General features: G+C 55.3%; 1 protein-coding gene across 1 annotated transcript in view; it reads right to left on the reverse strand.

The window, feature by feature from the left end:
- Positions 1–1,439: 1,439 nt before the first annotated feature.
- The window catches only part of GFRA2 (GDNF family receptor alpha 2), a 96,957-nt gene continuing 81,475 nt past the window's right edge, over positions 1,440–16,921 (reverse strand). Inside the window, exons 6-9 of the mRNA XM_027092038.1 lie at positions 16,258–16,398; positions 14,212–14,384; positions 3,735–3,788; positions 1,440–2,824 (exon numbers count right to left, since the gene is read on the reverse strand). Coding sequence (XP_026947839.1) covers positions 2,702–2,824; positions 3,735–3,788; positions 14,212–14,384; positions 16,258–16,398 — 491 coding nt within the window. The 3' untranslated portion in view covers positions 1,440–2,701. The remainder of the gene's footprint in view (positions 2,825–3,734; positions 3,789–14,211; positions 14,385–16,257; positions 16,399–16,921) is intronic.

Genomic DNA, 16,921 nt, shown 5'->3' on the forward strand with positions numbered 1-16,921 from the left:
GGAGAAGTTTTAAGGCAGAGTAAAGCTGCCCAGCCTCTATTCCTCCTTCATAATGGCACCTCCATTTCATTTGGGGAAATTTTCTCTCCCCCATGATGCAAGCCAAGGGCTTACCTCCCATTAGGGATGCCAGACGTGACATACAGCCTCCTCTCCCACCCAAGTGGGGCAGGAGGTAGGCACAAGGCCCCAGCTGAGCCAGCTGGATGACAATGGTTGGTTGTCGTTCATCACAGAGACAGTGGCACGCTGACCCTGTAGATTGTCCCTTCTGTCCCTTCAAATGTCCTTTGGTTCCTGCCCGAGCCTCCCTTGGTCCTCCCATCTCCCACTGACTCTATAAGCCAACTTCTCCCAAAGCCTTCTAAGTGAATCAGTCGTTGCTGTTTGCAAAGAACATGGATTGCCAGCTGAATGCCACAGCTGCTCTACCTTGCTCTACCCACGTAAGGCCAGCGGTGGCTGGGGAAGAGGGCAGGCTGGCTCACTGTCCCTCCATCAGAGGCTGGAACATAGCACACCAACCTGATCACCACCAGGGACCAATGTTCCTAGTGCGTGTGCAGCCAGGAACTAGAGCCACTGGGGGGACCCAGGATTGGGAGAGAGAAGCATCTCATCTCCCAGGGGTGACAGGATGGGATCATGTGCAGCCCTGAAGGTCATGCTGACACAAGGAACATCCCTTCTCCTGGCAGTCTTCCCTCCTCCCTGCTGCTGTGCGCATACTCACACATGCCCTGAACACACACGAGCCCGTACCCGCCAGCACGCATGCGCACACACACACACACACACACACACGTGCACACACACACACTCGGCCAGCAGGCATTCCCCTAGTATTCTCTGAAGGAGAGTCTCTCCAAGAGAATATGGCAGGCCCAATGTCCGGGCAGAGCCTGGGTGGCAAACGGAGAAAAAGAGAAAAAGGATGGACTACAATTGTCTTCCTTCTCTGCTGGGACCCAAGAGGCCAGGTCTCTGCCTTCACAATCACATACCTTAAAAAAAAAACAGGAGTCCCAGCAGGAAGATACCACCCACCCTACATAAGACAAACTGTGCCGCCTCACAGGGCCACCCAGGCAGCCTTCTAACAAAAACATCTGCAAGATGTGATGTCAGGTTGTCTCCACCCCGCCATCCCCACGGCTACTTTCATTCTCTTCCAGTTTGGGACCAACGGGCATCGGTGCTGATTGGGAAGGGAGGGAGGCGATGACAGGTGAACAGCCCGCAGGCTCAGCACAGCTGGGACCTCAGCCCCACCGTCTCCTAACAGAGTTCTATCACCCACACCGAGCACACACGACAGACACACGTGTGCACACGCGGACACACACGCTCTCCCAAGGCCCACCAGGAGCCCCCGGGGAAGCAGCCACGAGGTTGGCACTGGGCCAAGAACAAAAATAGGGGCAAAGGCACACCCAGAGTGAGGCAGAAGGGCAGACTGCTTCCTAGTACGTTTATTGGAGCCTCTGCTAAGCGTGATATAGATCAGAAACCCTCTTCCGCTGCCCAGTCAACCCGACTGGGGCGGGGACACAGGGAGCCAACCTCCTTCGTTTCCCATCATAGACAACATTATTAAAAAAAATAAACTTTACAGTAATACATTTTCGATCATCTGTTAGGGTATTATTTCATTAGTTTTGTTCCTTAAAAAAAAGGAAAGGAGGGGGAACCACACGATATATGTATACGGATGTGTATATACATATATGTCGAGAAAGGAGCCGTGTAATGTACATACAGTGTGCGTACGTCTCGGAAATGAGGAAAGAGAAGAGCGAGGCAGAGAGAAAAGAGTTGGAGAGAGCCGCAGAGACCAGAGTGTGGTGCAGGTAGACGGGCCCCGGTGGTCTTCTCTGCCCCTCTCAGCGCCAGCCCCTCCCTCCCAAGGGAGAACCACCAAATGGACCCAAGAGAAACCAAGGGAGTGGACAAAAAATCATTTCTCTTTGATTTCAAAACTCCTGCCACCAAGCAGGAAGAATCAGCCTTGAGGTGGTATCCAAGTTTTGCTCCCAACCCCCAACGGGATATCCCAGGCAGGTTGGGCTCCCAAGCCCCCTGGAACTGCCCCGCCTCCCACCCTGTGCTTCAGTGGAGGTCAAGGGGGCTCAGCACCGCAACCCTCCACAGGTCAGATCCAGCCCTCAGAGAAGGGAGGCGAGATAACCTCCATCCTTGAAGCCAGCTGGAGGTGCTGAAGGTACCCAGCTGGACCCCAAGGCGGGCAGCCTCGCTGCTCTGCTGCCTGACGTCCCCCGCCAGCCCCCGGCAGGTCCCCAGAATGGGGAGCTTGAGGAAAGCGGCAGCCATCCTTCCCCAGCCCATGTCCCTTAGGCGGTGGGGATGTCATCCTGGTCTCTCATGTCAGCAGGGTCCAGAGAGGAAAACACCAGAAGAAAGTGAAGGGCATCTCTAGACCCTTGTGCCCTCCTCAGCACTGGGCTTCCCCTGCCAGGGGACCTCTGGGCCAGCTCTTAGGCTGCCCGCCTGCTTGTCTGTTTGGTTTAGAAAAACTTCTCCAGAGAAGAAACCTGGGAGGAGACAGGTTCAGAGACAAGGTGGGAAAAGACTTTTTTTTTTTTTTTTTTTTTTTTTTGCAAGGTGTGTGTGTGTCTGTGTGTGTTTCCATTTTGTCAGGCGGGTGTGCTCGTCCGTGTAGCTTTCGGAAACCTCCCAGAGTCTACAAGGCCAGCTTCAGCATCAGGAAGGAGACAGCGGTCAAGGCAGCCGATGGTCTGGCTCTGCGGGGGCCTGAGTTAGGTTTGACCACCCTTTTACTCCCTGGGATGATACTGGTCGTGAGCTGTGGCCAGGCAGAAGCGGGAACAGAAGCAGAGAGAAGGACAAACGAGTCAGTAGGGCTGGGATCAGGCAAAAAAAAAAAAAAAAAAGAATAAAAGACTCTGGAAGTGGAGCACTAAGGCCCCTGCCCTCCTGGTCACCCAGGGGACCCTCTTCGCAGAGCCAGGCTTCCATGGAGCTGGGCTATGCCTCAGCTGACTACTCGGGGAACAAGGCAGCAGCCCCCAGGGCAACGGGCTGCTCTCCCTGCCTGGCTAATGCAGACCAGCGAGGATGGGGATGGTATAAAGATCTAAAGGAAGAAAGTCCCGGGGTCCACAGGACCTGCTTCTGGAGAGGGGAAGGGAGGGGAGGGGAGGGGTGAAGAGAGAAGCTACGTTCTCCGGGTTCCTAAGTTTGCTGGAATCCCTCCTCCACAGAGCCTCCACTGCACACCCCTGTCTGAACTCTCCCTCCTTCTGCAGACTCTTTCACTAATTTTACTTCTCCTCTAAGTTATATATACGCTATACATATACATAGTCACAGATCTACTCCTGTGCTGGGGCTCCTTCACGGAAGGGCCCACGTCCTGTGCCATCATTCTACCTCCTCAATGTCACAGAACCAGCACAGAGCAGGCTGCTGGGAACACCTGTCTTAAAGAGTCAGGAAGGCTTGCCAGGACCTCTGCTCAGAGCGGCCTCCTGCGTCTCACCCAAGAGACAAGTAAGGGCCCTGGCTGCAACATCTATACCCACCCACCCTCACTCCCAACAGAGTGAGCACCTACCAAGGTCCAGGTGGGCCAGAAGCTCAGCCAGCCCAGTCCATGCAATGGAATCTGGGAGCTTCAAGTCCAAGGCACTCCTGGAAAACAACCCACTCTGGCCCAGCCCCCGGCACCCACCCCCACTCAGGCCCTCACTCACCTCTGTGAAGCACATGCTTAACTCTTTGGAGTTATTGGCCTTCAGTCCCTGCTCCTGTGGGAGAGAAGGCGCTAGTAAGGATGGATCACTGGGGCTGGGTCTCTGGCCGGGCTTTGTCCCATGACTCAGATGAGACGACACATTCCATGGCCCTGCTGCCCACCCCTGACATCACAGTGTACACGTAAAGAGCACTGGCAGCACAGAGACCCTTGCCCTTCTCTGACACTCTCAGTGATCAGGGCTCTTGAAGAAGGGAGTTCTAACTCTGCTCTCCCACTTACAGCCTAATAAAATAATAAGCCACTCCCGGGTCTGTCTACCATACTCAGAGTTCCTCTGGATGAAGCAGGGACCATGTTTTCTTTCCTTGTATAACAGCAGCTCAATAAATGTTATACTCAGTTACTGTTTATTAACCACCATTCATTAACATATCTGTGAATAAATGAATGAATGAATGAATGCCACAGATCAGAACTAGCATCCCAGTGCCAGCTCCAGAAAAATCATGAGTCCTCATTGGGCTCATGGGGAAGAGAGCTGTGATTGATTAGTGATGTCTGCCACTGGGGCAGGTTAGGCGGACATCTGGCCATGGTGCCAGGTGTTGGCTGTTCCACCCTAAACAGTTGTGTGGCACCTGGGAGCTCTGTGGTCCAGGTGAGGAATGAGGAAGGAAAGCTGGCTTGGTGATGACTCCAGGGTTTTCCACCCCTGGCACACCACCTGGATGAGGACCAGAGGGTAGGTGTGATAAGCAGCGCTTTGCTGTCTCCATCATAATAGTGACCCATGGGAACCAGCTGGGAGATGTGATGTTTCTAAACTGGCCTCAAATGGCTCTGGCCACCAGAAGCAACTGGGAAGCCCAAGAAATTATGCCTAAACCACTGCTCTTGGCCAGAGATATGAATGATGCCTTGAACATCACAGGCAATCTACCACCCAGGGCATCTGGTCAGCTAAACAAGGCCCCAGCTGTCACACAAAGGCCCCAGCCAAGAGCAGAGTCACTACCGAAGGTAGAAATGTGATCATGGGGACAAGGAGTGCAGTCGAGACAGAATCAGGGACTCAACCAAGGAGCATCCTGTATAAGACCTCAGCACCAGTGACTCTGGGTGCCAAGATCTAGCCCGGCCAAGCCACCAACCTGCATCCCTGCAGAAGGGTGTGTGCTCGGAGGCCCTTGCGGACCCAAGGACTGGATTCCACTGCCCAGGACCAAGTGCAGCTCCAGATAGGGCTGTGGGAGGTCACTGCCTGATGGAGCCTGCCCACCCCACCTCAGAGGCTGTGCTGTCACCATTAGCTTACACCTGACTGCCCCCCACCATCCTCACTCGGTCACCTCCCTGAGCAACTCCCAGCCCCAGCTAGGTCCCCACCTATGACATCCTGTAGCCTGTCAGGGTCTGTGCCACGCAGCCCAGCACCTATATTTCCTGGCAGCCTTTCCAGCTCTAACTGTTGCAGGTACAGCAGCCGTGTCTCCGCCCCTTCCAGGGTCCCTGTCTTCTCCCTGGCGCCCCCTCCCACAGTGCTCACTAAACAGGAGGCTGTGTGGAATCACAGGCAGACAGCTGGGGATCCCAGTCCTCCCCCCTACCTCAACCAAGAAGCTCTATTTTGACTTGTTTTATATGTTGAAGTTATATACAGAATTATTTTTAAAAATAGTCTGTGGTGGGCTTCCCTGGTGGCACAGTGGTTGAGAGTCCACCTGCCAATGCACGGGACACGGGTTCGTGCCCCAGTCCGGGAGGATCCCACGTGCCGCGGAGCGGCTGGGCCCGTGAGCCACAACTATTGAGCCTGCGCGTCCGGAGCCTGTGCTCCGCAACGGGAGAGGCCACAGCAGTGAGAGGCCCGTGTACTGCGAAAAAAGGAAAAAAAAAATAGTCTGTGGCTTAAAAATAAATAAGGTTTGAGAAAATAGCTAAACTAGATGACCTCTTGGCCTGACCTTCTGTGACAGGATGCCAGCTCTCAGGGAACCCCGGGTACTGGACACAGACCTGGACACAACTTAGCCTGGCCAACCACACAGAGAGGAGCCGTGGCGGGAGGAGGTGGAATCTGAACGCTCAGCTCTGGAGCCGCCTGGGACTTGATAGCCTCCTCTGAAGAGGGAAGACACAGGAGGGGGTGTTGGCAAATATTAGATAGGAAGCAAGAGGAAGAGGAGAAGGAGGAAAGGGATAGGAGTAAGAGGAAATGAGAGGAGGGATGAAGTAGAGAAAAAGGGAAAGACAGCACCCAAGGAGACAGGAGCACCAGGTAGGGAAGAGGGGGAGGGAGGGAGCATCGGGGGAGGAGAAGAAACAGGAGAGGACCCCTTCATCCTGTCCTCTGACCCATATTACTGCGAGAGAGGGATGCCACCTCCCAGGACCAGGGCCAAAGGAATCCAACCCACTGTGTGGTCTCTGACAGGCCACAGGGACCTGGTTTGGGTAAAAGGACTGGGCTCTATGAATATCAGGACAGGACCCCTCCCCATGCCCCTTCAGTGACCCACCTTGGATCCGTCATCCACAGCACTTGCCCAAGCCCTTCTGAACCAATGGCATTTCCATCTGGCAGGCTCCAGGGCTGACCTGCCACACACTGAACATGTGCTGAGTGGCCAGTGACACACTGGGCTTCCTCTCACTGTCCTCAAGTACTTCCTCCAAGTGCTACAACACCCAGCTTACAGATTTTTGTCCTCAGAGACCCATCCCAGCCTTTCCTTTTTAGACTGCGGGGTCCTAAGCCTTGGTGCCCATCCCCGTGGAACAGCCCCTTGATCCAAGGAAGGACCCCAGAGGCCAGAGGCCAGGGCTCCAGTCTTGGTTCAGCCACTGACCCCAGGCAAATCCCTTCATCTACCGGCACCTCGGTTTCCTCATCTATAAAATAGCGATAGTCAAGCGAACCTCACTGATGCACCGTGAGATACATGAGACCGTGCGTATGGTGCAGTAAAGCTCTGGACAAGTATAAACGCCCCTTAATCCCCAAGCGTGATGCAGAGCGAAGCAGCGTTTGCATCCAGTAAACTCCCAGGACTGGGGCTGCAGGGTGAGACCCAGGTCAGCTGGTAGCCTGGGGCTATCCTAGCTCTACCCTGACAGCTCAGCAAGCAAAGCCAGGGAGAAGTCTGGGCCCCCGTGGACCCCTCCACCTGACTTCCAGAAAACACAGAACAGACAGCGAAGGGGTGAAGGCTGCAGTAATCTCCCCCGACAGCAAGCCCAAGACCTCTCCCCCAGTCCTGGGCACACAGAACAGTGTGGGTGTTTGCCAGTCAGCCAACCTTTTCTGAAAGTGGCAGATGGGGGAAGTGCAGAGAGAAAGAGGTTCCACTACCTAATGCCCAAGCCTCAGGCTCAAATTCACCGTCTCCTTCACCATTAACTCCCCCCCACTACCATTCCCCTGCAGGGGGTTCCAAAGATGAAAGAGTCACAGCCCTGCTCACACCCAGATGAGAGAAATAAACACCCACAAGGTCACCTCTGCCCCAGTTCAGCAAATGGGAGGGGGAAGAGGCTCTATCTTCCCCAAGCCCCCCACGGTGCAGCTGTCCTCTGAGGTCACACCCCTCCCCAAGACCACCCTTGATGCCTATCTCACCTGATTATCTTGGTGGCAGGAAGGGAGGATGGCAGCAAAGACAAGGTTCATCCTTCTAGAAATTTCTCTCAGAGGGGCCCTTTGCTCAGGAAGTTAGAAGGAAATTATCGTCTTCCTCCTCTTCCTTGCCACCTCTGTCCACACTCCCGAAACTGGGTCTGGCATGTCCAGGTGCCAGGGACCAAGTCCAGTGTTGTCTCTATGGGAAAACCCCTGGCCAGGGCTGGCAGGCCCTCTCCTGTGTCCCCTGCTTCTGTCCCCGGCCCCATCCCCAAATCTCAGTGCCCTTGGGGACCTCCGTCCTGCACATGCCCACCCCCAGTAACACACCTCGCCCTCCTCCACTCCCCACCATCCACTAGTACAACCCCTCTTTTCTTTTTTTTTTTTTTTTTTTGCGGTACATGGGCCTCTCACTGTTGTGGCTTCTGCCGTTGCAGAGCACAGGCTTCGGACGCGCAGGCTCAGCAGCCATTGCTCACGGGTCCAGCTGCTCCACGGCATATGGGATCTTCCCGGCCCGGGGCACGAACCTGTGTCCCCTGCATCGGCAGGTGGACTCTCAACCACTGCGCCACCAGGGAAGCCCAACCCCTCTTTTCTTACCTCTGATGACCATTGACTATCACTGACTATTGCAAAAATCTCCTAACAGGTCCCCCAGTCACTCTCCCTCGACAACAAGTCTCCACCTGCTGTCAGATTAATTTCCCAAATCACACTTGTCATCAGACATCCCTGTTCAGAAGCCTTCAGCGGCCTCTCCACACTCACCAGTTCAACCTGAAAATTAGGTTTGACTCCCCACCCGTTCCTTCCCATATCAGAAACCTGCGTTCTCCCAAACGCACGGCCTGTGTTCCTCTAGGTCAGGGGGAGGCAAACATTTTCTGCAAAGGGCCAGAGAGTAACAATTTTAGGCTCTGCAGGCCATAGCGTCAGTCCCAACTTAACTCTGCCTGCAGCACGTGGACAATACATAACAATAGGGTATGGCCCGTGTTCCAGTAAAACTTAATTTATTCAGGTGTGGCCCGTGTTCCAATAAAACTTAATTTATTCAAACAGTCAGCAGGCCAGATTCAGCCGGCAGGACCCGCCCCCCTCCTCAGCTGCCCTGTGCTGTCCTGACTCCCGTCTCTGCTCCCTCCTCGCCCACCCCTCCCAGTTCCACATCTCTGCATCTCCGTGTCCTCAATTCTCCCTGTTCCTCCAGGCCCAGCAGCAGGGTACACCTGGTCCATGAGTCCTGTGCTTCCACTGCCAACCCAAAGCTGCCTCCCCGCTCTGTGTCCATAACGCCTTATCCAGCCCCCTGGCGCACCCATCACCTCCTGCCCCGTAATTCTCTGAGCGTGTACCCTGTCCCTCCTGCTGGTATAAGGACCAAGGTACCAGCCTCATATGCTGGTCAGCCTCAGTGCCTGGAACAGGGTGACGTGCGGTAAGAATTTACGTTGAATAAATGAGGGAATGCATTGATGGATGAATAAATGAATGACTACAAGGGAGAGCCAGAGGGAGGGAAGAAAAGAAGGAACGCATCAGCCTCTCAAAGCTTTGAAACGAGCCGAATCTGTAAATCAGAAACGTATGCCTAATAGGCATACGGATACACTGAGCAGCCTCTGGGTCCCGTGCTCTGACAGCCACCGGCCTGCGTGCTGAGTAAGAGACCCGTCCAGGGAACAGGCAGGGGGCTGAGGAGACGGACGTGGCTGCCGGCTGCTGAGCCTGTGGCCAGCATGTGGTGAGGAGGGTTCATGGCAAGCCCTCCAAACTCATTTTTAATTCCCCCAGATGTGATGGGCACTAGCAAGGGTGAGAGCAGAAACTGGCTGGTGGAGACAAGGAAAGCAAAGGAGATTGCGTTAATAGGGCCCCGCAGCCCTGCAGAAGGTGATATGACAGGGTCCCGCAAACTGGCCCAGAGCCACCCGCCGGGAACACCAAGGACACTGGAAACAAACCAAGTCCAGGGAAAGTGGGAACCCACTGCCAGTCTGCCCTGCCCATGCTGCACTGCCCCAGTCCAGGCCCCATCTTATGACAAAAGAGCCTTCTATCCAATCCTCCTGCATCTTCACCTTCTCTACCTACTTCTTTACCTTCATACTTCACGGCACACAGAGGGCATCAATGAGAGGAAGGAAAGCTGAATAGAGTTGCCTGCAAGCAACACAACAGACGGTTTTCTAGAACAGAGAGCAGGAAGTTCCCATCAATCCAATGATCGGGAACTCTGGGCTCTTTCTCTTGACCTGTGTGGAGCGCCCACTCGATGCCAGGCACTAAGCACTCAGTTATAAGGGCTACCAAGGGGATGATGCGGCCCCTGCCCTCCAGGGACACTTGTCTGGTGCGGGGAGCAGAACACGTCGTGATGGGGGCTGAAGGGAGGCAAAGCGGGAGCCCTAAGCAAAAAGAAGGCAGTTCTGCCAGAGCCGAGTCAGGAGACCACCCAAGAGGTGACATCCAAGTAGGATTCAAAGGCAGAGGGCTGGAAGAGAAGGGAAGGAGACGCCCTTCGCTCAGAGGAACCGACGAGCACAAGGACCAGCATGTTGCTCAGCCTGGCCGTTGGGCCTACACCAGGGGTGCCTGATGGGCTTCAGAAACAAAGGACCCTGGATGAGGGTGCAAGACTGATGGGCTCCTGTAGATTCCTCACTCTAGGGACCCCTGGGCAGGAGGGAGGGAATTCACACAGGGCTGTGTGTGTGTGTGTGTGTGTGTGTGTGTAGCAGGGACAGAGGGAGCCACTGTTCTGCAGATTCTGCCACAGTTTCTCCAAGTTCCAGAGAGCCCCAGGCTGGCAGGGCCGCCCGGAGAGGGAACCACAGCCAGGAACGGAAGCATATGAGAGCCAGGCTCGAGAGCGTCAAGGACCACAGACACAGGGCCCACTCGGGGCCTGCCCAGCTGCCGGCTCCTCTCTGGTACCTAAGACACCCACAGTTCTGCTCAGCAGCCCCTCGGTGGAGACAACAGTCCCTCCAATGCCAGACCCCGCCCCACTGTGGGAAAGTCCTTTGGGGGAGCGGATTTGGAGGAAGAGTCAGCACAGCGCAGCCAAAAGAAAACTGTCCAGGGGCCGGGGGCTGGGGGTGCTGTGCACAAGCCAGTGTCCACACTGGCCTCCCATCCTTTGGGATCTGGGAAGGAGCTCTCGGAGAGCCCACTGACGCTAACATCCAATCCCTCATGTGAGGTCCCCACCTGGCTACCATCTCTGGGTCAGTGAAGGAGGTTCCTAAGGCTTCCCCCAGGGTCCACCTGTGGATAAGAAGGAGGACAGAGGTAAGTGATCTTGCCGCTCTCTCCAGGGGTGTCTGGGGTGTGCGGGCTTCCTCTCCCTCCCTCCCTCCCTCGCTCAGCTCCCTGTCTCTGCCCTCACTCAGAGACTCCCTTCTGTGGCCATGGGTTGCTGTCATTCCCAAGGGCCCCACAAGGGCCACCACAGAGCCCTTCCAAGCTAGCACAGCTGAGGGAGGGGGCACGGGCTGGGGAGGGACAGACCACCCACACCAGCCTCCAGCCAAGCTGAGGGCAGGGACGTGGGCTTATTCCCTCTGCACGCCCAGCACCTGGCACAGAGTAGTAGGTGCTCATTTAAAAGACCGCAATTAGGGCTTCCCTGGTGGCGCAGTGGTTGAGAGTCCGCCTGCCGATGCAGGGGACACGGGTTCGTGCCCCAGTCCGGGAAGATCCCACATGCCGCGGAGCAGCTGAGCCCGTGAGCCATGGCCGCTGAGCCTGCGCATACGGCGCCTGTGCTCCGCAACGGGAGAGGCCACAACAGTGGGAGGCCTGCGTATCACATAAAAAAAAAAAAACACACACACAAAATAAAACACCGCAATTAGGACTTCTCTGGTGGCGCAGTGGTTAAGAATCCGCCTGCCAATACGGGGGACACGGGTTCAAGCCCTGGTCCGGGAAGATCCCACATGCCACAGAGCAACTAAGCCTGTGCGCCACAACTACGGAAGCCCACGCGTGCTCTGCAACAAGAGAAGTCACCGCAATGAGAAGCCCGCGCACCGCAAGGAAGAGTAGCCCCCGCTCGCCGAAACTAGAGAAAGCCCACGCACAGCAACAAAGACCCAACACAGCCAAAAATAAAATTAAAATAAAGAAATTTTAAAAAATGAAAGAATAAAAAAAAACAAAAGACCGCAATTAAAACAGAAGCCCTTTCCTTTCAGTTTCTGTGAGAAAGAACGGGGGTATGAGGGTGATTGTGGGTGGGTCCCTCTGAGGGTCTGCTTCTCTTCCATTCCTCCTGGGAGGTCCGCCCCTGCTGTCCCACCCAGAGTGACTTAGTCAACACATCCGAGTGGATGGACCCTGGGACCAGGCCTGGGGGAGCCCCCTGCCAGACCTCCCTCCAGGATTCAAAACACCTATCATGTGTGTAAGGTTCCTCACATACGTCATCTCTCATACAGATCGTGTGTTAACCCCACTGGAATCAAACCAAGTGTAAGACAAGCCCCCAGATGGTGAGTCTGCAGAAAACCAGGCTGGGGCTGAAAGAAACCAGGCGATGGTTTAGCAAACCACTGGAGGGAAACAGCGGGGGGGGGGGGGAAGGGAGTCAGAGGCATCAGGCACTGAGGAGGCTGCGGTGGGCATGAGACCAGGGCTTTGAACTTCTCCACGCCCACAGTGACCCTGTGGGAATATTAGGAAGGGTCCACAGCCCTTGATGAGTGGGCATCTCCCCGGTGAGCCAGCCCCAAGGGGCTGGGGAGGAAGGTTGGCAGTGCCCAGAGAGACCACGCCAGAGCCTGGTCACCTGACAGGTGGCACAGCCCTGACCTGCCGAGCTGCCCGCCACTCTAGCATGAAATTGAACTGGCAATCGTCTGTGGAGTGGCCCCCGAGCCCCGCCAGCAGCCGCTGAAGCGTGTTGAGTGTAATTAGAAGCCACCCAGGGGTGACATGGGCACCTCAGCCCAAATCAGGAGGGGCGGCCTAATGGAGGGGAGCGGGGCATGGAGGAGCCCACGCTGGGCCTGACCTGAAGGCACTTGGAGGTCAGCTGTTACAGCCCACCGGGAAGGGAAGGGGGAGTGGGCTTCCCAACCAGGACGGGCACCAGTAAGGGGTGCCCGGGGCAACCTGGATACCTCTGCCAGGCCCCATCCCTGCTCGGGTCTCATGCCAGCACTCTGAAAGCCCACTGCTCTTCATCTCTGGCTGTATTGAGGTTATATTGACCATCAAAAATTGTATCTATATGCGAATTCTCTGGTGGTCCCGTGGTTAGGACTCTGCGCTTCCACTGCAGTTGCCCGGTTCGATCCCTAGTTGGGGAATTAAGATCCCTCAAGCCGAGCGGCATGGCCAGAAAAAAGTATATTTTTAAGGTGTACAATCTAATATATATAAATATTGTAAAAAACTCACCACGAGTCAATCAACACATCGATCGCTTCACACTTCTACCATCTTCTTTTTTTGCTTTTTTTTTTTTTTTGCACTGAGAACACTTAAGGTCTATACAAATTTCAAGTACACAGTACAACACTGTCAACTACAGTCACATCACTGTAACCAGTTCTCCAGGACTTACTCATCTTGCAAGACTGAAACTTCGTAGTGAGTGCTCACTGGTGATCCCACGAGCCCGCCCCACTCAGACTGGCATCTTCATTGCCACACGCAGCCGGGCCTGTTCCCCCAGTCCCCAAACCTATGCTCACGTTGTGCTCTCACTGGCTGGACTCCAGACCCCACCTCTCCTTAGCAATTCCAGCCCCAATTCCTGCCTGAAACATCCCCTTATCCCCACCACCACACCCTCACTGTTTCCCCCCTCCTCTGTTTTCCCTGATATTCTGCACAAGGTCTTCTTTTAAACTCTTTGTTCTATAGTATGAGTGTGTATATGAGTATATATGAGTGTGTGTGAGAGTGTGTGTGAGAGAGAGTGTGTATGAGTGTGTGGGGGGGGGGCACGTTCTGATTAGAACCAACATCCTAAGCAAAGAATCTACTGTAGCAAATGGTGTGACAGCATGAGGATAGCTCAGCAGAGAGAAAGGCTGAGCGGGGAGCCCTGTGGTGTGTCTCCACAATGCCACCCACGTGGTCTCCTCTTGTGGCACTGACCGCAGCCCACGTCTGTGCTTGTTGAACTGTCTGACCCTCGACAAGACCACAAGGACCACAAAACACAGGACTGCATCAGCCTCATTCACCAGTGTCTCCCTAGCATCTCACATAAGACGTCGAACACAGTGCATGCATGACACACATTGGATGGATGCATGGATAGATGCACGGATGGACGGATGGACAAACAAATGAAAATCACAGGTTTTGGAATCAGATGTAGGTTTGAAATCTTATTCCACCACTAACCAGCTGTGTGACCTTCAGTGTGTCGCCTAACACCCCTGGGCTAGTTTCCTGCGTGTACAACAAGAATCCCAACAGGTCATGGTGTGAGAATCAATGAAATAGGTAGTCTATTAGCGCAGTACCCAGTAATTAGTACCCAGTAACTAGGTAGAGTCTACTAGCACAGTACCCAGTAATTAGTAGATGGTTAATAAATGGTAACCATTCCATTTCTCCGGCACCCCCGTGGTATCTAGTACAATCCTGTGACAGAACAGGTGTCTGATACTTGCAAGGTGACAGTTAGTGAATTAATCATGGAAAACTAGCCCCCATCAGCTCTTCCTGCCTCTTGGGTCCTGATCCAAAGGGAGGAACTTGCGCGCCTCGTCCCTGGTCCCCAGGCTGTAATTTCCCACCTCGTCTCTGGCATCAGGTGCTTCTCTAAGCCCTCAGACTGTCCCGGCTCCGTTTCCCCAGCGGCAGAGCTGCATCCCCTCACCTGGACAGATGTGCAGGTAGTGATGACGCTGGTCCCCAGGCTGGTGCTATCACTGAGGTCATCTGGCAAAGAAGGCGTTTTCTCTACCCGAGGGGCCTGCGTGGCCTGGAATGAGGGGTTTTTAGGGGACAGGTTCACATCTGTGCCATTGCCAAAGGCCTGGATGGCGTTCCCTGTGGGGAAGGAGAGCAGGAGACACAGAGAAATCAGGGGCTCCTCCATCACTCTGCCCCTTGCCATCCCAAACTTGACCTTCCCTGTGATAGCCCAGAGCTGGGGGCAGGGTGGAACTCGTCCAAACGAACTTGGCTGAAGCTCCCTTTCAGATAGCTACCAAGGTCTCATATTGAGAGAAGAAAAGAGCAGGAAGGAAGTTGAAAAAGAGAAACCGGAATAAAGGAAATGTACCAGATGCGGAATGAAGAGGAAAACAGGAGGAGAAGTGGGGTGTGGGGAGCCGGGAGGCGAGGGGCAGGCTGTGTCCAGGGCGCAAGCCCACCTTCTCTGCGGCATTCAGTATTGCGGACCACCACGCTCACGTGGCCACCGACGTAGTCCCCCTCCCCAGGTGGCCTCATCCACCCCCCACTCAGTCAGTTACACTAATCCACTCAGGACCAACTAATGGGACCTCTTGGACAAAACTGCGTCCCCAGGCCAAGAGCCTACATGGAGCTCCACCTCCAAGTCCCAGGTGCACTTCAAGTTCATCATGTCACCCCCTGAACTAAGCACCACTCCCTCCACCGCAACATTGCCTCTCGCTGCGTTTCCAGTCCTGACGGTGACATCTTTCTCCACCCAAGTCTCCCAAGTCAGAAACCTGGGGTACTCAGGACACTTCCCTAACCACCCGCTTGCCATCAGCCAAGGCCACCTCCCCACTCCACCCCCCGCCGCTGCTCTGGATCAGTGGGTGCTGTCCTCCCCCGAGAGCACCTACAACAACCTCTAGCGGACTCTGTGTTGGGTCACCTGTGCGAACCACATCCCTACCCCCACCCCCTCCACACCAGAACCAGAGAGTGAGCCTTCCGAAATCAGATCTGACCATGGTACCACCTGCCGACACCCCTTCAGCGAGCTTCACGCCACCTCCGCCACCTGCAGGACCCTAAGATCCAAACGCCTTCAGATCTGCAAGGGCCCTCACCAGGAGGACTCTCTCCACCTGTCCAGGTGACCCTGGGCATCCTTATGCAGTGCGGCAAGGCTAAGTGGTCTGCAGTTCCTGAAACCCACCTCTGCCCAGAGTGGATGAGCAGGCCCTCCCTGCCCCTCCAGCTGACCGGTGGCCAGTGATCCCCAAGTGGGTCTGAGATGCCTTCAGGGCACCCCTCCTCCAGGCTGACTCGGGCAGCCCCACCCTGGGCTTCTGCAGACCCCTCTGCATACCTCCACCCTAGCACTGTTCCTCCCCCACCGTACTGTGATGGCTGTGACGGTGCACCTCCTTTAGAGGGTGAGCTGCTCAATGACAAGCACTGTGACTTCCATCTCTAAGCCCCCCGTGCTGTCAGAAAGGCAGGATGGACAGATGGACGGAAGGAAGAAAAGAGGGCAGGAAAGAGGGAGGAGATCTCCAGGTGGGTGTGGATAGCAAGGGTGTCAGACTAGAAAGACCAGGCAGGCAGAGCTTGTGGCTGACCTTTCCTTCTCTCTAGCCTTCGGATTAGGAGTTTGATGACACTCCAATTCCAAGGGGAAATCGATCCTTAAAGGGAAACGTGACAGATGCTAAGACCTCACCCCAGGGCTGTGCCCGAAGGAACCTGGCTGAGACTGTCAGGATCACAGACCAGAAACCTTCGGCCTTGACTCGACATAGGTGGAAGGCCTCCAGTGGCCTCCAGACAGCTCCGGGGTGAATCTCCGAGAGCACAAAACCCATGGTCTCCGCAGGCAACCCCCCTGCTGGAGAAGCCCTGCAGGCGTCACTGACCACCGCAAGGGGAAGGAGGGAATGGCCAGGCAGAGCTCCAGGGCCCCCTGGGATAGGAGGGGTGGGGGGTGGCTGCTGGCTGCGGAGGACGTGGCAGGACTCACGGAGGCACGGGTTCTCGGTGAAGTCCCTCAGGAACTTCTCACACTCCTCCTCCATGTTTCCGCTCCCACGACAACTGCACCAGGGGGACACCACGATGCCAGTGGGGCTGGAGTCCACGTAGTTGGGTGTTATATCGAACCCTAGGCAGGGAGAAAGGGAGGCAAAGGAGAGAGGAACAGTAAGGCTTCCCCTAGGGCCCCCAGACCCCAGGCCCATCAGAGAAGAGGCTTCGGACACCACCCTCCCTCCCATCCACCTGCCCCTCAACACACATATATCCCAGCTCACATTCCAAACCACGGGGGTCAGCAGGGGGGCATGGCATAAAGGACAGACCAGGGCGGCAGAGGGGATACCCAGGAGCCCCCCGACCCCGCACCCGAGAGCACGGGCCCTCACTTTCTCTTTCACCAACAAGCAGAGCATGTGTCCTCCAGTCAGCGAGGCTAAGGCTCTCTCTTGGGTTTGGATCCCAGTGCCATTGTTGACCAGCAGGGTGAACCTGAGCAAGTTACTTAGCTTCCCCAAGCCTCAGTTTTCCCATCTGTAAAATGGAGCCCCACCCCCTGCCTAGTAAGGGCTGCCGTGAGACTTAAATAAGACAGTCCATGTAAACTGCTTAGCACAGCGTCTGGAATGTTGCACAATGAATGTTACCCTTTC

The sequence above is a fragment of the Aethalodelphis obliquidens genome, unplaced genomic scaffold (assembly GCF_003676395.1).
Source record: "Aethalodelphis obliquidens isolate GAN/ISIS:26980383/991018 unplaced genomic scaffold, ASM367639v1 scaffold74, whole genome shotgun sequence".
NCBI lineage: Eukaryota > Metazoa > Chordata > Mammalia > Artiodactyla > Delphinidae > Aethalodelphis > Aethalodelphis obliquidens.